We start from the raw sequence: 27682 nt of genomic DNA, 5'->3' as shown, positions 1-27682 counted from the left end.
TGCTTCACCCAGGGCTAGTTAATTAAAGAACAAATATACATAGTTATATGCTCTTCATTGTGTGCCCAAATATAAATTTTATAAACATCACTTTGGGTATAATAAAAAAAATAAACAGTTTGAAAGCAGCAAGATGGAAAAACTCACAAATTATACATAATAAAACGCAGTACAACACAACTGCATTATCAACCAATGTTGAAATTTCTCCCACCAAATTTCACTGGCAAAACCGTACTATACAACAGAAAAATCACCAACATAAAAACTAGATGTGTAGCAAACAGTATGTTTTATTTCCTGAGAACTGTTAAACCCCTACTAATGCATGTGTTCATTAAAAAAAAAAATATTTATCTCATAATGTCTAATCAGTGTGTCACTGCATAGTGTTTTCTCTGGTGTAGGGCTCCAGTCCACATCTGCCTCCATTATTGGGTGCAAAGCCCACATCTTAAAATTCAATCAATTTATCCATAGAACTTAAGTCCCCACAACAATTTTTTGTGATTTTTATGTTGACTTTAATTTTAATTTGGGTCTCATTCAGCCTGTCTGCTGTTATGTAGTTTCATGCATGACAATTTGACAGCTTGTCAGAGCTAAGTCAGATCATTGTTTGAGCTTCAAATGCATTTTCTGTACAAGTGCATTTTCTGCTGGAAAATGTATATATATATTTGTATTGTGAGGAGCGTCCCATGAACAGATCATCGTTGCCCTGGAAACGGATATGATACACCTGCAGAAAGTCATCACAGTGCCTTTGCCGACCCCAGGCAGTTAAAGGGGTCATATGATGTTGCGGTAACACTTTATAATAACTGCATGCTATTAATCATTAGTTAAGCATTAGGAAACAGTTAATTCATCATTTATAAAGCATTAATAGACATTAATAAGCAGTTTATAAATACAGATATAAATGCTTTATACCTGATTTAAGAGCATATCTATAATGTATTTAATAATAGTTTTTTCATACTTTATTAATGATCAATTTATCATTTCCAAATTAAGTATAGCATTATTTACACTCCAGTTATTAAGGAGTTGTCAGTGGTTCATAAGATCACTTAGAAATTGTAAGTAAATGATTAATAAACTATTTAAATGTGCATTCATACATCTTTTTATTCAGACATATAGTAATATTTACATAGTGTTAATAATGGTTTATTAAAATTTATTTCTACTGTAATTCAGGGTTAATTCATGTAGTTATAAAACATATGTAGTTGTTAGTTAACTATTTTTGTGAGCTCATCTAAAGTGAGGACTATTTATGCCTTGTAAAGCTTTTACAAATGAGATTTAAAGGCTGTTAATATTTATATGTTCTGTATCACTGTGTTGTGTTTGTTTCCGTTTTTTGTTTAGAAGATAACTGAGCCTGTAAATATCCTTTATAAATGCTTTACAAGGCATAACTAGTCCTCACTTTAAATGAGCTCACATAAATAGTTAACTGACCACTACTAAATGCTTTATAACTACCTGAATTTACTACATTTCTTGTGATCTTATGAATCACTGGCAACTCCTAAATAACTGGTTTGTAAATAATGCTATACTTCATTGAGAAATGATAAATTGATCATGAATAAAGTATAAAATTACACATTATAGATATGCTTTTAAATCAAGAAAAAAGCATTTATATCTGTATTTATAAACTGATTATTACTGTCTATTAATGCTTTATAAATTATGAATTATCTGTTTACTAATGCTTAATTAATTATTAATAGTGTGCAGTTATTATAAAGTGTTACCGATGTTGCTAAAAAGAACATTATTTGGTGTAATTAAATGTGTTTATGCAGTGTAAGGTTAAAAAAATACATTTTCCACATAATGTACATTATTTTTGCTCCTCTATGTCCTGCCTATTTGAAATGCATCGATTTTTACATGGCTCATCGTTCTGAAAAGCGAGCTGTGCTCTGATTGTCCAGCTATCCATTGCTTTGTTATTGGCCTAATGCTGCAAGCCTTTGATGGAAATGTTACACCCCTTAACATACTGTGATGCCATCTCCCGGCATGACCAGACAAAACCAATGAAACCCATCATAAACGAGGCATTTGTTGTATCAAGTGGGGACATAATTAGTGATTATTACATATTAAGTGGCGGAAGTCTCCGCGTTCAGCGCAAATCCCGCCCTGCAGCTGATTCTAAGGCTGGTGACACACTGGCTGCGTGGCGTGAGCGCGGCGTTTCTGCTGCGTGTCAGTTGCGTGATGGCTGCCTCGCATTTTCTGTGTCTTTACACACCAAAAAAGCCTGACGTGGCGCTGGCGTGCTGCTGCTACTGTAGGTGACATAGAGGGATGCCGCCGACAGATCAGGCTCTTGTCTTCACCACAACAATATCAAACAAAATAGACTATGTTTGACAGGTGCAATATGCCAGTGTGTCATCGGCCTAAGGTTTTCAAAAGGCATCACACGAGTGTGAACATCACTACAACTAGGAAAAAAACGATTGTAATTCAGACGCAGCTCCCATCGGCATTTAAACAGACCTTTGCTCTTAATTCCTATTGGTCCAACTCAATAACGAAATTTGAGCAGTTCTAAAAACTGAAACTGTTGATGCTGCACTTTACACTTTGGAAAAGTTATATGTTTTAAATATGAGCAGGCCTACAAGCTGGGATTGGTAATGCTGCACTGTAATCATAGTTTTTTCATTATATTTTTAATTATATCTGATTATAAGATATTGGTTTGAGACTAAGGTTATTTTATTTAGTGGAGAACTTTGCAGCAGTATTTTATTTCTTATTCTTTTTTTATTATATATATATATTTTATTAAAAAAGTATTTTAAAAAAAAAGTTTAAACAAATTGTTAAAAAAAAAGTTTATAGTAATAAACAACCTGCAGTTTAATGTTTGCATTTCTTTCCCTTACTGTACTGAAAATGAACCGAACCGTGACTTTAAAACCGAGGTATGTACCGAACCGTGATTTTTGCATACCGTTACACCCCTAATACTTTCAGACTGTGAGTCAGAACAGTCGGCTTTGCAGGTTCAGGAAACAGTCCTCCCTTAAATGCTTTGCACACATACAACTGTTCTGGAACAGTGTTGTAAATACAACTTAACCTCTGAAGGCCAAAAAAAGTAGTTTCGCTTTCTCAACAAAACACACAGCGTCTCCACAACATGGCAGTGGCGGCAACAATACTAAAGCAAGAATAAAAGTTACGCCTTCTTCCTTTGAGTGAACATTTGGGCGGTGTTATGCAAATCTTACCACACAGTGACGTAGACACTTACTTAACTTTTTCAAAGAATATCTTTCGATTTGAGACTTTAGTCTTTGCAACTTTAGAGATCTTATCTATGCACAAACAGCTTGTAACACTCCAAAGAGAAAGGCAAACTTGTAATCGCATTATATGACCCTTTTTATGTAAGGGATGATGTACATCCAGCAGGTTGTTATAACAGAATAAAGCTCTTCAGTCTTACACAACAGACTTTGCATCGGGCTGCTGATAAGCCTGGATGTACATTATCCTGCTTATTACATGCCTGCTTGCCACAAATTAAATAATTCGATTTGAAACATTGATCTGAGTTTAAATCTAATTTGAACTTGCCACTTGCTAGCAAATGCTTTCTTTGTGGAAGGTTTGCATTCAAATATTTAAGGGATATGGTGCAGTCATAGCACTTATTACACAACATTTCACCACATAAATAATTAAGGCGATAAAAGATATTGAATGAAGATAAAACTGTTTTAAAATCTTAACAGTTTGTTAGTTATCCATTACCGTATACAAAACACTGTAGCAGCATTGCAGTAGCAGCATTGCAGTAGCAGCGTTTGTATGAAACGAGAAAGTTAATCCGTGATACCAAGATGACATTGTACACATAATATTGAATTGAATATTCAACACTTGAGTATTAATATAAAAATAGTATTAATATATTAAAAAATATATATATTTACCAGCCAGGCTGTTCCCGGTTGACCCTGTCTTATTAGTTTTACTAATAAATCAAGCATTCCAAAGAGTTAAAAGTTCCACATTTACTTCCATCCATAACAAACCCAGAGAAATTTTCTACACATGAAATATTAACTAATAAACATTTAAGACAATATATGATTTGTATTTGATTTCCAAGCATTTTGCGCTATTTTTAAAACAACACAAATGAGAAATTGAGAAATAAGAATGGGAACTCAATGTGTAAACAGTGGAGAACCATAAATCTTTTGTCGATCCTGGTACCGAGAAATCTTAAAGAAGTCTAGTCATCTTTAAGCTTGTATTCTTTAGTGAAGTCCTCCTCACTCTAATAATTAATATAATAATCAATTCCCATTCTGCCAATTTACATGTTTCCTTTACATCGCTCACATTAAGTGCTTAAAGGCAGGGTAGATCATTTGGTTAAGAACATTTTTTTGTTATTCTGGTTAAAAGTCTCTTCACATCCCGATAGAATTAGAAGTTAAAATTAACAATTTTTTTTTTTTTAATGTATGTATATTATAGGTGGAAGGTGTAGGACCATAAAATGCTCGCTCGTTACGATAGGCTGTCCCACCTGCCTGTCAAAATATGTATTTGCAAACCTCTGCGCATTCAGTCTCTCATTGCATCGCTGGTTAGTCTCTGGTCTGTCTGAGTACGTTAATGTGTTTTGGAGGAGGCGTGGCTTTGCAGACTGATCATCCTAGGAGGCTGGTCCAAAATCACCTACCCTACCATCAAGTTTGAGATTAAACCTCAAAAAGTATCCTTTCTCCAAGCCAGAGGTTTTTTAACCTTTTATCTCTCCTAAACAGCACTCCATAAGAGAATCTCATCTGGAAAGATCTTCTGTCTCAGTTATGGTGCTTGACTGACCACCCCCTGAGGAAGACCAAGTCATAAACTCTGGTCTCTAAAACAAGGTTTTGAGACAATGCTGAATGCTGAAGCTGCCTCCACTAGGAAACTATATGCCCTGAAATAACACCTCTTTGCATGGAGCAAACAGGGGCAATGTATTTTTTTATTAGGATATTAATTAGTATACTCAACTATTTTTTGGAAGCTCTAACTTACACTAAATATTTTGGAAGGCAATGGTAATTTTACTTGAGTATATTTTTTAGTACTGTTTCCACATCTGCATGTTACAAACCATAAATGGCAAGAAAGAATGTAATACCTGTGTGTTGTTTTGAGCTCCCAGCAGCATGGACAAGTGTGTGAGCAGTCTGAGAAGAGCAAAGGGAGCAGGTGACATATTCTTAGTATCCTGCATGTCAGGCTGGTCACGACGTTGTGCATCACCCAGAATGTGTCCAGACTGAGTACGGTCTGCTCTGCAAAGAGGAACAATTGCCTCAAAATCATGAAACAACTGAATGAACAATTACCACTGAAACAGATATTCAGCACCATTTTGTAGGGAAATTGTCAGCCAAAAAAAAAAACTCAGAAATTCACAAGTTTTGTCAAGACATTAAATAACAATTTACAATAAAGTTCTATACATTAACCAATGCATTTAATAATCGTATATAATAAATATATTCTATAATAATAATTTTGATTAAACTACGTAAATAATCCTTTTTCTTTTCGAGTTTTACAAATTTGCATTAAAGTATCTTTATATTAATAAGCTACAGTAGGTGGACAACCAGAATGGGTAATACCGCAGTGTGTACCGCAGTGACGCGGCGTTAACTGCAATTCAGTCGCGTGTTAAAATCAATCACGAAACTACCGCCAGGTGGCGCAAAGGGACGGATTGCAAACTGACTGTAATTGTAAAATGTTGGTTTGTAAACGGAGATGAAAGGACGAAGTATACAACAATAACATAATATAAAATTGTAACAACCTTAAAAAACATTTGAAAATGTACAGTGAGTTAATTTCAAAACGTGGTATAGTCTTAGTCTACCGTGTACGCATAAAATTTTTTCGCCTCAAACTGATTTTGTAAAATCAAAACTTGCTGACGGATGCATTTAGAGCGAGTCTCAATCGCTGTGAAGCAGGAGCACCTGGCAGAGGAATCCGCTTGGTCTTAAAGTCTTCCTCAAACACCTACGTTGACAAATAACAATGATTTTCGCAAAAATAATGATTAATTATCAATTGAGAATTTGTTATTATTATGGCCTGGTGAGAAAAAAAAATTATACTGGCTGCGAGAAAATAATAACATAATAAGAGTAGGGCTGCTGTGAGTGCAGGCAGGATATTTCAACCCAGTAGCATGACAACACAGCATTCCTCACAGCCAAAAAACAGACAGAATTTTTTTTTGGGGGGGGGGGTAGTTCTGTATTGCTTGTGGGGGTTGAAATAAAGGTGTGAAGCTCTTTCATATGGACAGTGTCTTATGAGGGTCTCAAACTTGCAAAGCAGGTTTAGGCAAAGTAGGACACATGCCTCGTTTGGTTTGGCTTTTGTCATTTTTGCAACTGCATACAGAGTATTACATACATTACAATATAATATATTTTTTTTTTCTCTGGAAAGATGAGGCGCCTTTGAGAGAGAGACAAAGAAACTGGTGAAAGAGACACGCATCTGCCAAAGAGAGAAAAACTTTTGTTTTTAAAGTATATGTTGCTTTGTAGCTACTATTTTCCTTTTTGCACTGCTTTAATTGTACGCGGCAATGCTGCAGTCGTTTTGGCAATACAAATGTAAAAATATATTGCAGTAATAAGAAACTGTCCCAAAACATCATGTAGGTCTAATTATCTTTGGTTTCATTACTGGGCAATTCGTTACTGATGTGACATTCGCAGTCAAAACCTGGGGCCGGATTCATGAAAATCTTCTTAAGAAATAAGATAAATTCCACGAAGTACGTAAGAATGTTCTTAAGTGTAATTCTTGAAAAACTCTTAATAAGTTCTCAAATATATTCTTAAGAACATCTTATTTTTTTTCTTATCTGAATGAACAGGCCTACATGATGCACAGATAAACTCACACTTTGTCTTTTTGTGCTCGTAAAAAAAAAATAGTTAGAACAGCTTAGTTAGAACAACTTGATAATTTGAGTATTCAACTTTATAATTGTTAGTTTTAAAACAATTTTCTAAGAATATACAGTAACATTTGAAGTGGATCAAAAAAGTTCATAAAAGTTGTCCTAAGACAAGAACACATTTTGGTTTTAGGACAACTTTGAAGAAAGGTTTTGATTCACTTCAAATGTTGACATCTGTACGCTATAAAAAAATAGTTTATTAGTTATTATAAATGAATTTTAGAAGTTGCCTTAAAAAAAAAAAGATGCAAACTGTTGCATTCATTTTATTTTGTTGCATCCAAACAATATTTTTTAGAGTGGGAAATATAAATTCTCACAGAATATAGCCTATTCATTACCAATATATTGAACCATCTCTTTATGTTTTTTTAAATCCCAAACATAGTCCAGACGTCAGTAAAGTATCCGTCTATGAACATGTTTTATAGTATATTTAGATTTGGGAAATACACATGCGTTATGAACGTGACAAAAAAGACCACTTTTTTTGGGAGAAAATATATTTTGTAGACTTTCTGTGATTTACAATAAACAAAACAGAAGCACAATATCTGCAGAAAAGGGTGAGCCATTCTCAAAACATAAAATATCATTTTATTTAAATTTTCATTTTTGTGATTGAGAGGAAAAATCAATGTTAAGGTATCTCTCCATTATGGACCGTTTTGAAAGCATAATTTATGCAAACGTGTATAAAATACTTTAAAAACTTTAACAGAGATGTTTAGAGGGTAGTTAATAGGTCTGCCCCACACGTAAGATTTTTCTAGTTACTAGTAGCCTAGTCGTTCATTTAAGTCATTATTCAACTAATCGCACGTTTATATTAAATTTACATCTATAATCGATAATGAGCCTTAATATATTCTGTGCTCAAGCACATGCATTAAGTTTACCACAAAGCACAGGCAGAAGTAGGCCAATAATTGTGAAAAAGGAGACATTTTAATTATTTATTAATAAACTAATGTTTTCTTGTCGGCTGCAAGATAAAATTCACAGTGCTGACTCTCTCCACATGGACGCGCCATTAGAGAGAAATGCAACCTTCACAGATTACATAATGCTTTCGTTTTGAATTGGTTCGTTTAAAATACATTTCAAGCTTTCTGTAGATATACTTCTCATGTATGTGAGACACCCCGATTTTAAGTTATTTCATTATCAGGAAAAAATTCAAGTGATCAAGAGGGTGCCTCCCTGTCATTAATGCGCATTAATAATTTTCACACAAACACTTGAATATTAATAATAATTCAAATTTTGCATATGCATTACAAAGTAAATCATTTTTACATGCAATTATCCAAAATAAAACCAAACAAGATTTGTAATGAAGATAAAATATGTAGACAAATAAGAATAAATGCTGCATGTCACACTCAGCATCATGTGCGCCATGCAAATCTTGCACTCTGATATTTTAAGGAATATGATACACACCTGCATTTAAATGTGGCTACAATTTATTTTTTTATTTATTTCTACTTTACTTAAATTATATGAAAAGCAAGTAAATATGGCTCCCTTTAAAATCACTGAAGTTGTCAATTAATAAAGCTCTTTTTTACATCGTGTGCATTTTGTTGATTATTAATGAGAGAACTTGAGTTTAAAAGTGAGGACGTTTTATTATTCCGTCCATTCTTTAGAGTTTCAATGATTTAGCTAAATCGTGCAGGTTTAAATTATTTGTTTCTTGTTTTAATTAGGCCTAAATAATGGGAGCGAAATTATACAGTGTCTCACGTTTTACTAAAATAAAGGAACAAATTTATAAAACACGCAACAATTTCTTAGTGTACAGACAAATATCTTTTTCCCAAGAAGTTATCTGTCAAAATAAAGGACAAGTAACGAATAACAAAGTATGTGCATGACAAAAATGCATGTTGTTTTATGAAAGGAATTTTAATATATAAATTAAAATATATGCCTAATATGTGAGAATATTGACATTTTGCATATTAATCCATGTAGCCTAGCTCACTAAAATAGACCTATTTTACTGCTCCGATGCAAAGTATCCTAAAGCATTTCTTTAGGATAATATAACACATAATTCATATTAAACAAATAATACTGCAAACCTATTAAATGTCACATCTAAAATATGGTGTAATACTGTGTAGCTTAGAGAAAATATAAGCACAGGCTCATAGGTTTGACATTTATCCTGCTTGAATTCATTCTAAGAAACGCACATCTGTGAATACTTTTATCTGTGAATATTAAATATTTTAACCACAGTGTTTTTCTTTCATTTTCCCCGACTGCAGCCGTCAAATGTAACACATCACTTTGCAGACGTGGCAGCGGCGGCACTCGCGGTGGCAAAAAGCTAATTTTGGTTGGCCACATACTGTACAATTAATCATTATTAATAAATGCTGTAAAAAATCCTGTTCATTATTAGCTTGTGATACCCAATACATAACTAAAGTTTCCAGATTGAACCTGATTGTAAAGTGTTCCCAGAAATCCATACAGAGGAACAAGTTAAATGCTGAATGACCAATCAGAATCAAATATTTCATACAGCCAGGTAATAAACTAAACTTAATTAAAAACACATACATTAATAACAACAAGCATTTGGTGCAACTCACTGTATCTGCATGGTTTGGAAGCCATCAACAGGTTTGTGGTCTATGCCGCCTATTTCTGCATTACAGTCTAGACAGCGGCCAACCTCCATGGGCCGACCACACTGGACAGATGCATGAAGAGAATAAAAGTTTAATTCAAGACAAAAACCATAACAATTTGAAACTAATTGCTATAGTCTGCAACTTTTAATGTATGTAGTTAAAGGTATGCTGAATCATAGAAATTAAATAACCCTACCAAATCAACAATACATGGATGACCATTAGGGCAGGCTGTTAAAGACAAAAGAAGACATTAAGAATTAATTTAAAAACAGGATGAAGAAATGTTCAAATACAGAACGACTTGTCAAGGATCTGTCAAACTTCCACCCCCTTGTTTGCCAGAGCAATTCTATTGGCTGAAATCAGTTTTAGGATATTTTGTATCTGATTAGAAAATCATACAAGTCTATATATCAGATAGTCCTACAAACCCTATTGGTCTGTGTGATATTACCAAGCAAAACTTCTTCAGTCAAAAAGGTTTCAAATATTTTTTTTTTTACTTCATTATTATTAATAGGTAACACTTTATTTTAAGGGTAAAGAATTATGCATTAGTTAAACAAGACTCAGTTGTAATTAATAATTAACATATAATAAGGGAATATTAGCCATTATTTACTATTTATTAAGAATTTGAAGGATCCACATTCATGCAATAAATAAGCTAGTAATTAATTATTAACTGAAGGTACAGTAAAATACTTTTAGGCATTATTTGCAACGTAGCCATATAATTTAAAACCATAAATTATTTTTGTGTAATAATGCACTTGTGTATATTTCAGTTATTCACCATATATTAAGTTATATTAAGTAATAATGTTTGATTAGTGCTAGTTTTGCAGTTATAAATTGCTAAAACACTGCAATAAAGCCAATTTGCCCCTTGTTTTCAAAGTAAAATTTATATCCAAATTAATTATCACAATTATTGAATGATAATTAAGTCTATTGACAAGATAAGACAATAATTATGGCTAAACTGCCGCTAATACAATTTTAATAAAAGAAAATTTGACCCCGTTCTAAAGACCAGATTCTCATTTACACTATAAGTTTGTTTATCAGTTAATCTGCAACATGATCTCACGAGAATGCTCGTTTTGAAGGATTACATACAACAAGACTACACTATAACATTAAAATTAGTAACATTTCTATAATTCTTTAACCATTATTTGTCCTGTAATACTTGTTTTGTTCACCATGGGACACAAGAGGCATTTTCTCAGTATAGTACTATGCTGTGACTAACAATAAAACCACAAAATACACCAAAACACAATATAAATTCACATACGACATCAATTTAATTCGCTCGCTGTAATCCGCATCTTTGGAATCCATACGATTGCGATGAACAGATCCAAATTCAAGCCTTTATTCGGCTATCTTCATCTCCTTTCTCAGCAGCGATATAAATGTATAAACCTTATGTTATGAATTCAAAAATGTTTTGTGTTTAAATGAGAAATGAGAAACTCACATCTTGCCACCTTCAAGGAATAAAGCGAAGCGAGATACAATTTTTGTTGATTAATATCTTACATTCTTCTCTTTACCTCATATAAAAGTATTATATCGCGACTGCAACACATCATCATTTGAATGGCTTTAGGTACTGCTTTTTACATTTTAAATATTGTGATTACAGTTGTTTGGTTGGAGTTAGCGTCTCAAAATATCTTAACAATTTTAGTAACAATATAGCATTGAGATTTTCTTACACATTTCTGTCCATTATGTTTTATATATTCTTTTCATATTCTCTATACAATGGTTTTGTTTTTGTTTGGGACTGGGTTTAGGGATTTAACATTTAAATTATACAGATATTGTATGATATAAAATACTTTTTCTAGTCAATAAACTTGAATACCACTCAATAAGTCCAACAATTATCTTTCACTTTGGAACAGGGGGTCAAATTGTCTTTATTACACTGTTTTAACAATTTGTAAAACTCAACCTTGCCAAGACAGAACTGCTTGTGATTCCAGCAAACCCATCGTTTCATCGCAATTTCACCATAAAGTTAGACACATCAACCATAACTCCTTCATAACCATAACCAGCCAGAAACCTTGGAGTTATGATGATTAGCGGACTTTCTCAGACCACATTGCTAAAACTGTCCGATCCTGCAGATTTACTTTATTCAACATCAAGAAGATCAAGCCCTTTCTTTCGGGAACATGCTGCACAACTCCTTGTTCAAGCTCTTGTTCTGTCCAGGCTGGACTATTGCAATGCCCTCTTGGCAGGTCTTCCACCCAGTTCTATCAAACCTTTACAATTAATCCAGAACGCAGCAGCAAGATTAATTTTTAATGAGCCGAAAAGAAACTACAAAACCACCAATGGATCTGCACCCCTTTACATCATTACTTCAGACTTTCAGTTTATTATTTAAAAAATTGCTTGATTTCTTTAAAAAGGCATCTAACACTAGCTTTCTATTTCTTTTATTTTCTATCCTATCTGTTTTAGTTTTATTTTATTATATTATGGTATTATTACTGATTTCTGGATATCCCTTGACACACTTGATGCTGTTCCTGAATTCTGCCTGTCTGACCACTCTATAAATAAATACTTCAATTGGATCCGCACGTCTCTGACTCCACGTTACAGAGGGCTTTAGTTCAAAATCCCATTATATTTTCATATACACAACATACAATTGTCCAACAAAAAAAAAAAATTACAGCACTGGTACACCTTGACACCTTGTCAAAAAGAGAGAGGGGAAGAGAGAAAAGAAAAAAAAAACTTCTGCGGATATTGGGAGATGCCTTAAATACAATTACCTCACTTCCTTTCAGATTACGCTGCCGTTCCCATTCGTTGGCAGAGTCAATCAACAGGACACATCATGTGTTTTGACTTTCTAGCTCAGCCACAGGTTAGGGACAGGTTTGGTGGTATGGGTAGGTGTAAGGGATGGGTCAACAGTGTAATTATAAATGTAATTACACAAATTAAATAAGATGTAACTACATATAGGTATTTTTAAAAATCTAAGTACAATGTAAAAACATGCATGTACACAATAATTGCACTTAATTTAAATGTAAGTACAAAGTAGCTAAGGCCACCTTATACACTGTTTCAGCACAGCATTGCCTTTTTGTAAATTTTGATTCCTTTTATTGTCCTCATTTGTAAGTCACTTTGGATACAAGCATCTACTATATGACTAAATGTAAATGTAAAACTAGCACCACTTAAACAATCACTAGCTTCATATTGTTCAGTTAACTTAATAGATGTGAAAAACTGAAATATACACAAGTGCATTACTACACAAAAATAATATATAGTTTGCCAAGCCGTAAATAATGGCTAAAAGATGTTTACTGTACATTCAGTTAATCATTAATTGCTAGCTTGATTTTGCTTATTTTTAACGAATGAATGTAGATCCTTCAATGGCAAGCTAATATGCCCTTACTATATGATAAGTTATTCAGTAATTACTAGTTTGTTCATGCTTAACTAATGCATAATTCTGGACCCTTAAAATAAAGTTTTGCTTTATTTTATTAATGTATGCAGTTTGTCTTATATTCATTAAAAATATATATATATCTTGCTCCACCTCTGAAATGACTTTCCTTTTTGCCTTAATTTTCCCAACTGAAAAGACACTCAAAATAACAGTAAAATTATTTATTTATTTACTATTTGTAAATACCCTGGAAAACCATTTTGAAAATATATTATCCTATATTACCACAATCATGAAGTTCTGCTTCTTGTATTACATAATTTTTTGTGGCCTTTCTGATCAGGTGTGTATATAATTTTGACAAATGCATGACACAGAATCCACTCACTATACCACCGGACCATGCCCATCTGGTCTTCAATGGCCTGCTGGGCAACAGCCAACATGTCATCTGGCATAGTCGGAATGAATGAAGTCTGTAAGGAGAACATGACAGAAATATCACACTCATAAACATTCTAGTCACCATGTGACTCCATGATGTCATAACGTGAAGGGTTCATACCATCATGTTTTTTGGGGACAGTGCCAGCTGCTGCAGTGGCTCAAGTAAAGGCAGATTTCCACACAACAGAACTGCAGCCATGTGAACTGTAACCTCCACCAGAAGAAGCTCTCTGCCTGACATCTGAGGCTGTACACGCAGAGCATGTAGATGATTATTCACCAGTCCTTCAGCAAATGCTTTTGTTTCGTCATTGACAAAGATGTCTGTGCTTCTGATAAAATCTTCAAGGCCAGCCCGTTGCTATAAAAAAAAAAAATGCATGAATATCAGGCATAGGGATATACATTTATCCAAAATGTAACATATTAACATACCTTACATTATTGATCATTAACAAACATTCTATAATGTGGGTTATTGTTAGGTTAATATATATTCATACAGCAATTAGGGGTTTGGTGACTTGCTTTAGGGCACCTCAGTTGTGGGTATTGAAGGTGGGAATGATCAGGTGATGTGGGTAAGTTTAAGGGTTGGTTAACTCTTTCCCTGCCAGCATTTAAAAAAAAAAAAAAGATGTCAGCCACTTCTTTTGCTAATTTTCACTCAAATTTCTTGGCCCCCAGAATATTTAGTTGTATGACTATCTGAACATGCAATACATCAAAATAACCCACTAATTAAAAAAAAAATAAATAAATCTGTTTTATTCTAGCTTCAAGCATTGTTTTATTATTTATTTTTTATTTTTTTAACAACACTTAAATGTAGGTAGGTTCATTAAAAAAGCTATATTTTGAGCAAAAAGCTCAAAAAACATAATAATGGAAATCTGGATCTTATTCAGTACTATTATGAAAGCAAAGATGCAGTAGATGGCTTTCTCTTTCTCAGTTCTCCCAGAGCTTGCACAGGCCTTTACCAATTTCTGGATTGACATTTCACTCGGTAACATTAGGCAGTTTTCATTTATATGCAGTTTGTATTGAAGATCTCATTTTTCATATGCTTACATATGATATTGCTTCGTTCTGCATCTTCCTGGCCTGTCAGCACACTCTGAACTCATCCAGGAGATGCGTTACAGCACCCCCTACCATATAACAGTGAGAATGCAGAAACTCTGAAAATTCTGTGTTTGGCGGGGAAGTGTTGCCTCATGAATAATGTAAAATTCTGGCGGGTGTTTGACGGGGAAAGTGATATTATTGAGATGTGATACAGGGAAGTTTAGGGCCAGGTTTGGTAGAATGGTTAAGATTATTGGTTGATTAATATTGAGGTATGATGCAGGTAAGGTTAGAGCCAGGTTCGGTGGGATGGGTAACTTAATTTTTTTTATTATTATTATTTTTTTTTTTACATACAGCATTATTGATGTTCAACCATGAAATTTAAGGGATCAAACCTTAATAAACCTTTTGATGAATCAATGAGTCTGAAATGATCACAGATCTTTTTAAAAAATAAACTCCACACATTTATTTTAAAAAAATCTTAAAATCAGTAGAGTGACAGGTGCTACACACACAGCCATGAACAGCACTTGGTCTGACATACCACATTTTCCTCCAGCACCCATTATTCTGTCATTTAGGAATAATAGTATGCATCTTGCTTACTCCTCATTTTGTCACTGTAATTCTGATCACCCAACAGGCAATCTGTGAACCCAGTGTCATCTGTGTATTAAATGCTTGTTGGAATAAAAAGGAAGTTTTGAGTTCCAGATGTTAAAGTATGTTTTTATAGTGCATAAATGTTTTTTTATTTGAAAATATCAAGAACATCCCTATTTGACATGAGCCCTTTAATCATTTCATTTTACTAAGAAGCCTGTTGTAAACATTAAGCCATACTGTACTTCCAAAACCATATTGCAGTACTTCAGATTCGTAAAGCACAAATGTTTTGTTGTGTAGCATATATTTGTGTTTTTACCTCAGGTTTAGGGTCCGAGTTTCCATTTCTGTACAGGAAGGTGACTTCTCTGAACAAAGTCATTAGCAGATAAACAGCTTTCTTCATGGGTGTACTTTTGCAATGCTTCAAACAAATATAAAAGCAAATCAACAATTTATCAGAGTGAGGAAGAGAAATGACATTTAATTAAAACATTTCATTAGTGTCCACACAGACACAATAGCTCTGTTCCAAAACCTAGTCTCACTACAGTCATACAGATGCATTCAATTCATGCAATTCATACAGATGTGGCTCTCTGTCATGAATCCGGTTCATAGACTTCCGCCCAAGTACCACCAGAGTTTGCTCTTTCATTTTTATGACTCTCTCACTAAACAGACTTTCACGTCACACTGTACTACATTTCCTACAGCCATTTCACTAATCACACATTCTCCATGAAACCAATCACACACATTATATAATACCCACTCAGATCCTGTTCAAACTGCCGTGTATTGTTTAAGCATTTATGCTGTTTAGCGTAGCTACTTTATGGATCCAGTTTCCTGTCCTTGTTTAAGTTTCTAGTTCTGGTTTCCTTAGTCTAGTCAAAGTCTTGCCTTGCCTGTTTTCTGATCTTCTGCCTGTGTATCTCGGATTGTGTTTGCACCTCACCCGGACTATTGCTCATTTTATTGGATTACCCCTCTTGTCAAGCCCTTTGGATTATGTTCGCCATTGATCGACCTACGGCTGTTTATTGGATTGCTCTTGTGTCTTGCCCTCAATATGTCTGTTGCCATTGTCTGACCCTCGCCTGGTTCTGATCAAATGGATCCACACGTGTCTTGTCCCTGTCGCCTTGTTACACTCTCTATGTTTGGGACATACATAATGTGTGTGTAAATAAGTATATCAATACCTCAATCGCTTTCTGTATTTCATTCATGTTGCAATCCATCATGGCTTTGCCTACTGCATCTCTAATAGTTTTGTAGTCCAGTCCACATGCTACATAGTGGTCAATTTTGTTGTCATCTTGATTCTAAGAGAAACAAGTTTAGCAGTTAAAACATGAATACTTATGAATCATATCAGCATTGTGAAGTAAATCAACCAAAACCCACCATATCAAGAATCTCCTGAGGAAAGAGCCACTTGAACTCTTCCTGTGGCAGAAGTTTCTGGACATATTCAACCCCATGAAGGCTGCAGATCTTTCTGATGAGGTAAACCCTGTACCAGTCATTACTGCTCTGGCAGCATAGATCATCCACACTGTTCAAAAATGCTGAGGTAACAGATGAAGGATCATCCTGTGCACCTAAACCATGAAAAACATGATCAATATCAAGTGAAAACATTAAAATATGATACACTTATTTCTCAGCTTCAGTTTTAAAAAAATAATACCAAGTGATAAACATTTGTCGTTCTTTGTAGAATTTATGAACTTGCCCAGGTCATATTTCATATGATGGTGGGAAACGCATTTACTTGTCATTCCTTTGTACTTTTGACTACATTGCTTAGCAACTTTAATAAATATTGGTATTCAACAAATAATATATTATATAAATAATGGTATTATTTAATAATAGTATTTGGCATTGAGAAATGGTGTAAGTTAAGGTGATTTTGTTTACATTGTTACGCCATTAGATGGAGACAAGATAATCAGCAGTAAAGACTTTTATATTGAAAGAGACTGAAATGCTGATGTAAACAAGGAAGTTATTTTTACACTCAACAACAGCTTGTAATCAGAGTCAACAAATGGAAATCACCCTTAACAGATGAAAGGATAGTACGACAAAGATATTGCTTTCCTCAGCGCACATTCAATCTAATGTTTTATTGTGAAGATGAGATTGAGCTGAAGAATGGGAGAGAGATTTGAGACAAAATGTGTTTTTTTTTTTTTTTTTTTACATTTCACGGTTGTTATTTACTTAGTTTTCCCATCGAACTGTTGTATAAATGGAATCACACTTATTATATTGCATTTAAACACCGTCGCATCATGCCTATGGGTAAATCACATCCATGCTGATATGCAATACTCTGTAATACTGATTATTTATTCATCCAATGGCACTTTCAGCTCTGCTAATCTAATATGCATTTATTGATTGATTGATTAAAACATTTTAATGAATTTCAAAAAAATCATGGTCAAGCACCTGGCTAGTAAAAATAAACCCTAAAACATTTACCAGCACTAGTCACTCTGTTAAAGCGCAGGTCAGCAGCCATATCCAGGCACAATCGAACTCTGGCCACCTGCTGCAGGTGCTCTATAGATGCAGTGTGTTCAGACACAGAATCAGGGTGAAGGAACCTTAGAAGAAAGTGGGTTTCCTCCTCCAAACAGATCTGCTGCTCTATCACAGAGTGCCATTGTGTCCGATCATACATTGAGTCCTGCAGACACAGGAGAAACATACAGTACTTTTAACCAAGCTTTAAATATATTCAACACCATTTCTTAAGGAATTAAACACTGAAAACACAACTAACATTTTATTAATCAGTAAAAAAATTAATTTAGTTGTTTTCCAGTAAAAACATCTACACATTTATAACATTTAATTTAGAACTTACTTTTTCTTAACATTTAAAACATAACATTTAAAACACTTAACATTTTTAAGCATAAACCTAAAAAAAAAAAAAAACTAACAAATAATTGTACAAAATTGGTAAGGATTATGGACAAAAAATGTAATTACAACATACACTTGCAATCCCAGTCAAATGTTTGGACATACTGGATATAATTTATTGTTTGCATAGTCAACAAATATTTTAACCTAACTGTTGCTTGAAATGGGTTTTGTAGAAAAATATGATTTGCACCCATATATGTATTTCTCTGACAAACTTAAAAAATGAATTAAAGTTTTATCATTATTAAAAAAAACAAAAAAAAAAAAACAGGTAAATTCATGTGCATGGTGAAAAAAAAAAAACATTACATTTTTCAGCAAACACAGTAGCTTCTCCAATACTTCTTAAAAAGCATCCGAGGATGCATCTTATGAAATTGGCTTAGAAAAGCCCAGAAAGTGCAGAGATGGAGTTTTTCCTCAATAAATTCCTAGTTAGCTGCTTATTTATAGTTAGTAAGGTAGTTGTTAAGTTTAAGTATGATGTGCATTAAGGGATCTAAAATATGCTCATGCAGAATAAGGTATTAATATGTGGTTTATAAGTACTAAGAAACAGCCAATATACTGTACTAGTAATATACATGAAAATAAGCAACTAGTTTTAAGTTAGAATAGGTCCTTTAAAGTGTTACTGACAAATTATAGCTCATACATAAGATAAATGTCCAGCTTCATTAGAAAAGACAGCACTAACCAGTACAAACCAGCCTTTGATTAGTTGCATTTCTGCAACAAAAATCCAGATAGCAGAACCACTGCAAGAACTACGCCAAATGTGCAGATGCACAGGAGCTCATTCCTGGCCAGCAATACTGTAGTTTATGTATAATTTTTTACAAAAATATCAACTAAATAAAATTACAGCTGTCTCTCAATTCTATCATGCATAATCAAGTGCCCGTGAAAATGAACCTAAAAACTCATTATTTATTATTATATATATATGTTTTATATTTTTGAATTTCGATGCTGTGTGCTTGCTCCCCTGCGTGATCACTCCATTTATCTACTCATTGAATGAGGAAGAAGAAATCTCAGTCTCACAGAGCACATGAGCACTGATGACGTATGCATGAGTTGGCTGGTGAGAAAAATAAGAATTTCACAAATCATGGAGAGGATCACTGGATAAATTTGTCAATATTAGTGTAGCACTAATGAGCGGATGGTATTTCAGCTATCTGTTCCATATTAATGAATCCTGACTCTAACACATTCTGCACTCAAAGACCAGAACATGAGTAAACAAAGATCTTCGTTTTACAACATCTTCCAACATAATTCACCATTTGAGGCGCCGCGATGTCGGCAACATCCTGGCGTGGGTGACAGTTTTATTACACCTATTGAAACGGTCCAGAGATATGCGCCGAGCCTCAAAGGAGAAACGAAACACCTTCCACAACACACACACATAAGCACACACACACACAAACCTTTCTTAACGTTCTTTACCTTCATCATTGTGTTACTAAGATGTATTGAATATTGCCTTTTTGGTGCATTAGATGTTTTCCATAATCAAAAATTTGAGTATGTACAATTTTATTGTGTGTTAATCAAACTTTAAATGTGTGTAATTCTGCATATGAATGTAACGTTGTGTCTCTATCAGTTATGTGTGTCATTTTTGGTATCTGTGGAATCTTCATGCTTTGACGAACTCACTTATTTAATGAAAAATTTATTGATCTGGAATTACGAACTTGCTAGAATATCACTGCTGAAATCCGATAAGCCATAACTTATTAGAAGTGGGTGTTACCCCAGAGACAAAGGAATGTTTTTCCCGCTTCAGATCGCGAACGTTCATTGGTTGTTTGCGCAAACAGAGGCGTGAACCAGTCACTCCATAAGTAGAACTGACCCAGGAAGTTCCGCCTTCTCTTGCTCTTGGTCCCTGCTCTTGTTCCGCTCTTCTATCGTCTCTGATCTCAGCACAGTGGCTGAGAGAACAGCCGTTCTCATGGCTCCTTCGGGAGCTTTCATCTCCGTTGTTTTCGTTTCTTTTACTTACTAAGTTTATTCTCCTATTCGCCTCTCCACACAAGGAAGACAAACTTTGAAACGTTACTTTGTTGGACCATTCAAAATATCGCGAGATTCTGCAGCAGCCCTGGAAGACACAAAAGAACACGCCCAGCTACAAAGGACCACGCACACACGCACGCTGGTCTGGCGAGTCACAAAAAGAGACCACATGCAAGTATCATTCTCTATGGAGATTTAAATGCTGCTTAAAGTTTGTCTATTACCTTTTCAAGGTGATTTGATTTGTTGTTGTCTTTCAAGGGTTACTGTCTGTGAGTTTGCATAACTGAGCGATTATTCGGTGATCGCGCCTATTCTCTCACCTTTCTCTCTCTCTCTCGCTCCCTCATTTGGATTCCGTTATGTCTTGTACAAAGTTTACTGTCTGTATTGTCATACGCGTATTTACTCTGTGTAATTTGTAGTTTGCTGTATTATTAGTTCAATTATTAAAAACCAATATATATTCATGATTGCTTCTGTCTAAAACGCTCACATCACGAGTCAATGAAATGTTTGACCTTAGCTACAAGCTTGTTACTTTTCAGTAACCGAAATTTCATAATTCAGTTAGGAACTGGAGTCTCTCATTTTCATTAAGGGTGACACTTTGTTGTTTTCTGCATCTGTGCTTGTGATGCCTGTTGAAGTATGAAGATAATTTGAGGAATGACTTGTGGTAAGTTATTTTTTATCTCATAACTAAGTGGGGTTTGCACCCGGAGCGTGTATGTGTGACAATTCCGGGCGAAGTGGCTGATGGGATTTGTATTACTACTGCTCTAGTTTAGCGGCATCTCACGTGCGTTTGTATTGCTATTTTGCTGTTGTGTTTCTCTGCTGCATATCCTAAAGCAGAAATGTCGTCTGTAATGGAGGATTTCTTCAAACTTCCTTCTGAAATCTTTCTGGAGAGATGTACAAAGGAAGAGCTGTTGCAGATTGCAGAGCGTTTTGGAGTGGAGGTAACGAGTAATGATAAGAAGCTTAAAGAAACGCTGATGAAAACTGTGAGAAACGCACTTTCTGAGCGTGGTGTTTTTAAGGTGAGAGCTCAAGTTATTCATTCTGAAGAGTCTTTAACCTCTCCTTTTTACGCTGCTGATCAAAATGTGAAGTTTAGTGACATGTCGTTGCAAGAGAAACATTTATGTGTTGATGCAGAAAAACTTTGTGCTGAACGTGATGCTTGTGCGCTGAAAGAAAAAGAGTTAGAAAATAATTTTGAGATAAGAAAATAGAGTTGCAGCATAATTTAGAGTTGCAACAGACACTGGAGTTACGTAAATTGGAGTTACAATCTGAAAGGGAGGAAAGAGATTTTCAGTTGAGAAGACTTGAGTTAGAGCTGAATGCCCAAACAGTTCGAACTCCTCTTCACGTGTCATCTGTTGAACCTAGGTTGGCTGCACCTGCTTTTGATGTTTATAAAAACATTAGACTAGTGCCGCCATTTTTGGAGAAGTAGAGAAGTTTTTCCAACATTTTGAACGTGTTGCAGAGTCTTTGAGATGGCCAAAAGAGTTTTGGACCTTATTGCTGCAATGTGTTTTAATAGGGAGGGCACAGAAGTTTATTCAGCGTTGACTATGGAGCAAAGTGGTGATTATGAAATCGTTAAGTCTGCTATTTTTCATGCTTATGAGCTGGCACCTGAAGCATACCGCCAGAAATTTAGAAGTCATTTTAAGGCTAAAAAAATGCACATATCTTGAGTTTGCTAGAGAGCAAGAGAACTTGTTTGACCGTTGGTGTACCTCAGTAAAAATAACCACCAAGGAAGAGCTTAGAGAGCTAATTTTTTAGAGGAGTTCAAAAGCTGTGTTCCAAATGCTGTTGCTATATATCTTAATGAGCATAAAGTGAGTAAAATGTCAGAAGCTGCTCTCATGGCAGACGAATTTGTTCTTACTCATCAGCTTTCTGTTAGTCACTTAAATGATCTGAGCAGATCTAAGTTTGAGTGTTACTGTTACAAATAAAAAGGTGGTTGCACACCTGAAGGCTGTGTCAAATTTTGCTGATATCTCAGTCACACGTACGAAAGGTGAGCTGGTTTGCTTTTATTGTAAAAAGCCAGGACATAAAATTTCTGATTGTATTGCTCTTAAAAAGAAAGAGAAAGGGGTTAAACATGTTGGTTTAATTTCTACATCAAATGTGAAACATATTCCTGCTCGATTTAACCAGCAGATTGAACGGGTGGATGTTACTGAGATGGAGAGTGTTAAAAATAATGTTGATTTTGCACCATTTCTCACTGAAGGGACTGTGGCTTTGCCTAATTCTGAGGAGACTGTGCCTGTACACATCCTTCGAGATACTGGTGCTGGGCAATCCTTTCTGATGGAAGGACTTTTGCCCTTGTCTGAACGTACTGCTATGGGATCAAAGGTGCTGGTGAGAGGACTTGAGATGGGCTTTACCGAAGTTCGTCTACACCACAGTCATCTTAATTCCAAACTCGTGTCAGGTGATGTGGTAGTTGGAGTTCGTGCTATGCTTCCTGTCCCTGGTGTAACTTTCATACTGGGCAATGATTTAGCTGGGGGAAATGTCTGGGAAAAGTCAATTCAAAAAGTTCCAGTTGCTCCTTTACAGCCTATTGCTGCAGTTACCACTCCTTTTCACACTTGACGATTGATTGCGTTGGTCCTTTACCATGGTCTAAAGCTGGGCATGCTTATTTACTCACTGTAATGTGTCAGACTACACGTTACCCTCTAGCTTTTCCTCTGAGATCAATCACCAGCAAAGCTATTTTAAAGGCTTTAACAAGTTTCATGTCTATTTTTGGTATTCCAAAAACCATACAGTCTGACCAGGGTTCGAATTTTATGTCTGAAACTTCTCTAAGGTCATGCAACAACTTGAAGTTAAACATAACATATTAGTGCTATAGTGATCACCCTCAAAGTCAAGGAAGTCTGGAAAGATTCCATCAGACTCTTAAGTCACTTTTGAAGTCTTATTGTGTCGAACTTGACTGTGACTGGGAGGAAGGACTTCCTTGGATGTTGTTGGCTATTCGTGAGGTTGTACAAGAGAGCATAGGGTTTAGTCCTAATGAGTTAGTGTTTGGACACACTGTTAGAGGCCCTATTGCTGTCTTGGCAGATGAGTGGACTAAGTTTGACCCTCCTGAGAATGTTTTAGACTATGTAAGTAGTTTCCCTTATCGACTCTATGAAACTAGAGCAATAGCTCTACGAAAGTTAGCTAAGTCTCAGGGGAAAATGCAGAGGTTGTTTGATCGAAAAGTCAAGGCCAGGAATTTTCAAGTAGGTGATCAAGTACTGGCGTTGATACCTGTTTTGACTAGTCCTTTCCAGGCTCGGTTTGCTGGACCGTATACGATTGCGAAGAGTCTTTCGAATAACAACTATTTATTAAATACACCCGATCTGCGAAAGTAAATCCATGTTTGTCATGTTAACTTACTTAAATCCTATGTGACTCCTGTACCTTCTTTGTTTGTTGATGTTGTAAAAATTGCTGAAACTACAGATTCAAGTGTTTCAGAAGCATCTGTAGAGGTGGATGACCACTTTGAGTAAATGAAAGGTCCTTCTCGAGGAGAAGTGGAAGGGCGACTGAATAACCCTGAAGTGCTTGTCAACTTGGCTCACCATTACTTCAGAAAGAGGTGGATTATTTACTTGATCATAACTTAGCAGAACCCAGTTTTAGTTCTTGGAGTTCTCCATGTATTTTAGTGAGTAAACCTGACAGTTCGTATCGATTTTTGTACTGACTACAGGAAACTCAACACTCAAAACCATTTTGTTACCCTCTACCCAGGATCGATGACTGCATTGACCGTGTTGGCTCTGCGAAATTTGTTAGCAAATTGGACCTCCTGAAAGGTTATTGGCAAGTGCCATTGACATCCTGTGCTAAATAATTATCTGCTTCCGTTACACCTGACAGGTTCCTTCAGTACACGGTTATGCCTTTTGGGGTCCGAAACGCTCCTGCTACATTTCAACGGTTGGTAAATCACGTGTTGTCCGGAATGAGTGGTTGTGAGGCTTACTTGGATGATGTTGTTCTGTATAGTTCTTCTTGGTCTGAACATCTCGATCAAATTAGAGAGCTTTTTGTGCATTTAGCCAAAGCCAACTTGACTATAAACCTTGCTAAGTGTGAATTTGGAAAGGCTACTGTGACATATTTGGGTAAGGTGGTTGGCCGGGGTTGTGTGAAACCGATTCACGCTAAAGTGAATGTGATCTGTAGTTTTCCCAAGCCAGCTACCCGTCGTGAGTTATGACGATTTCTCGGGATGGTGGGTTACTACAGGGGTTTTTGTCATAATTTTGCAAATGTAGTTGCCCCTCTGACCGATAAGCCCAAAGAGACTTTTGAGAAGCGTTTTGTACTTGCAGTTGATGCTAGTGCTTATGGGGCTGGCGCTGTTCTTTTACAAGAGAATTGTAACGGAATCGAACATCCAGTCAGTCACCAGCAAGTGTATTCTACAGTGGAAAAAGAGGCATTAGCCCTTATTCTAGCCATTCAACATTTTGAGGTCTATTTGAGCGTGGTTTGTGGTCCTATTACTGTATATACTGACCATAATCTGTTGACTTTCTTTGATCGAATGCGCGGCAAGAATCAAAGAATTATGAGATTGAGCCTTATCTTACAACCTTTCCACTTACAGATTAAACATACGTGGCAAGAACAACATCATTGCTGATGCTCTCTCGCAGATGTAAGATGTACCAGAGTGTCTGGCATCTTTTCTTCTCTTTCTCCTTTCTTCTCTTTCACTTTCCTCTTTCTCTTTTCTCCTTTCGTCTTTTTCTTCTCTCTGATGTCCTAGGGCCCAGGATTCCGGGAGTGAAATGGAGTTGGAGTTATGGAGATGAGTATTATATTTATTGTACATTTGCACTTAAAATGTTGTTTTGCCTTTGTACTATTTTTCTTTTTCTTTTTTTTTCTTTTGGTTCTTTAGGAGAACCTCCTTCTGGAGTGGGAGGTGTGACGAGCCTGAGTCTCCTCCCCCTGATTCCATTGGTGCTGACCATGGGAGTTCCTGATTGGTTTTCTCATTGTTAATTGATATTTAGTTAGAATATATGAGAGTGCTGTGCGTTGTTTGGAGCAGGCACTCTCTGGGGAAATACTCCTCCGGAGTGTCTCTTTCATATGTTTTTCCTTACACATGTAGCGTCAATTCTGTTATAGCTGTTTGTATGTTTCTTTGTTTTCTCTTATCCCTAAACTTCTGTTATTATTATTATTATTATTTGTGGCATATGTTTAAATCAATAAATAAATTGTTGATGGAACGTTTTGCATGATCCCTCTTTCATGTTGCGATTTAAAACGAGTTTGTTTAGGTGTAGGAGTTTATATGAATGCATGTCTGAGGGGAGCTTACTGTCTTTAGAAAAGTTTAGATGGTATTTTTTCTTTTCATCTTGCCTCTGTATAATGCATATTAAACTTCATTAAACTTCAAGTGCAGTGCTGCTTCGTTTACAGAAGAAATCAATGAAAAACTATTTAAGCGCCACCTGCTGGCAGAGAGTGAATCTGCATCTCATTCAGCTCGTCTGCTGTTTCATGCAGATATTTTTATGTATAGTTTCACAAAACTCAAGTCAAACCATTCTGTTTTTGCTTCCAAATTTATTAATTATACAATCTAATTTTGATTAAAAACTGCTCATGTTGCATGTATGCAGCATCTTTGTTTGGATCATAATTCAAATGCAGTGGTTACGCAGACAAAGCCTTATTTTGTTTATATGAAGATATTTATTTTATTTGTTTTGGGGCTTGTTTTAAAAAGAGCAAAAGAGCAATAATATGCAAGTGCTATATTAGTATATTATAATCTCAATCAAAGAAATGTACAGCATTTTATCCGCTCAATAATCAAACGACAAATTTAATTCATTATTTGTCTTAAATATCATTTTGTTTAAAAATTAAAATCATGAATTGAATCGAATTGCGAAATCAAAATCGTGAATCGAATCGTGAGTTGAGTGAATCGTTACATCCCTAACTTAAAGTGAAAGTCCTGAAACAAGGTCACGTAGAGAGTTTAAAAGCAATATGCTATCAAACAATGATATTAGAGAAGCTTTGCTTTAAGTGGCAGAGGACCCTAAAATTAAAAAAGCAAATTCCCTGGAAATCTTTGAATTCCTTATTTGTGAACACTGTCAGTAAGACACTACAGTCAGGGGACATGCAGCTGGATGTGGCACTGTTGCAGCTAAATGGACTAACCTAATTTAAGTCACCGGATTAATGGCTGCAAAATTCTTTTTCAAAATGCATACAGCCTGATCTAAAATCTAAATGATATATACCCCCTATGGACCTGAATTTATAAAATGTAACATTCCTAAAAATTTCAAAATAAAGTGACAGCTGACTTGATGTATGATGCTGTATTATTCTGCTTGTTAAATTATGGTTATATGTGACCCAAATACAACTATTTGAAAATCTGGAATCTAACAGTTTAAGAAAATCTAAATAGTGAGAAAATCGCCCTTAAAATTGTCCAAATGAATTCTTAGCAATACATATTACGAATCAAAAATTAAGTTTTTATATATTTACGGTAGGAAATTTACAAAATATCTTCATGGAACATGATCTTTATTAATATCCTAATGATTTTTGGCATAAAAGAAAAATGTATAATTTTGACCTATACAATGTTTTTTTGGCTATTGCTAAAAATATGCCGCAGAGACTTAAGACTGCTTTTGTGGTCCAGGGTCACATATATGTATTAAGCAGTAGGACGTTTGTAACTGTAGAGTGAACATGAGTTGATATACACACCTCCAAAGTATTTATGTACAAGGAATAAAGCTCAGTTTTATCAGTCTCCTGAATGATGTTGCTTTGCTCAACTTCTGTCAGATGCTGCTGAAGATAGTGCTTCACGTCATCAAAGCTAAAAAAGGATAAGACAAAAACTATTAGGATGTGTAAGAGGAGTGTGCTGTGAGCTGTTAAAAGCCCTGCACTCACCTGTACTTGAGCAGGAGTTTCAGCACCACTGAACGCACCACTGGATTTTTATCCACAGAGTCATCGAAGGGAGAAAGAGCCTTAGTCAAGAACTTGCAGTCTTGTCCTGTGAGAATGAAGAACAATGTTCTGGTCGTTTAACTATTCTAATCATTTTCTAGACTTTCACACATATACTGTACAGACTGACATATACCTCTAATCTGAGGGAGCGAGTGGGCCTCTACCATCAGGAGGGACAACAGATGGTGGATGATGTCCATGCTGGGAGGAGTGCTGTCCTTGAAGCACATAGTGGACACCAGATCAATGAAGAAAGCATTGCATCGTTTTCTGAACAATGCATTTTGACTGATTTGACCCCTAAAGACCAAAATAAGCACACAATCTTTTAGA

At 35.3% G+C, this 27682-nt stretch overlaps 1 protein-coding gene across 1 annotated transcript in view; it reads right to left on the bottom strand.

Moving 5' to 3' along the window:
* The window catches only part of LOC113100219 (E3 ubiquitin-protein ligase rnf213-alpha-like), a 105734-nt gene that overhangs the window by 16970 nt on the left and 61082 nt on the right, over positions 1-27682 (bottom strand). The window contains exons 43-54 of the mRNA XM_026265009.1: positions 27483-27649; positions 27287-27392; positions 27095-27209; positions 17789-17996; positions 16700-16896; positions 16495-16617; positions 15606-15710; positions 13722-13964; positions 13545-13632; positions 9896-9930; positions 9658-9758; positions 5195-5351 (exon numbers count right to left, since the gene is read on the bottom strand). Of these exons, the coding sequence (XP_026120794.1) occupies positions 5195-5351; positions 9658-9758; positions 9896-9930; positions 13545-13632; positions 13722-13964; positions 15606-15710; positions 16495-16617; positions 16700-16896; positions 17789-17996; positions 27095-27209; positions 27287-27392; positions 27483-27649 (1645 nt within the window). The remainder of the gene's footprint in view (positions 1-5194; positions 5352-9657; positions 9759-9895; positions 9931-13544; positions 13633-13721; positions 13965-15605; positions 15711-16494; positions 16618-16699; positions 16897-17788; positions 17997-27094; positions 27210-27286; positions 27393-27482; positions 27650-27682) is intronic.

The sequence above is a fragment of the Carassius auratus genome, unplaced genomic scaffold, assembly GCF_003368295.1.
Source record: "Carassius auratus strain Wakin unplaced genomic scaffold, ASM336829v1 scaf_tig00217198, whole genome shotgun sequence".
In the NCBI taxonomy this organism is placed as follows: domain Eukaryota; kingdom Metazoa; phylum Chordata; class Actinopteri; order Cypriniformes; family Cyprinidae; genus Carassius; species Carassius auratus.
This window is presented reverse-complemented; position numbering and strand designations above follow the sequence as displayed.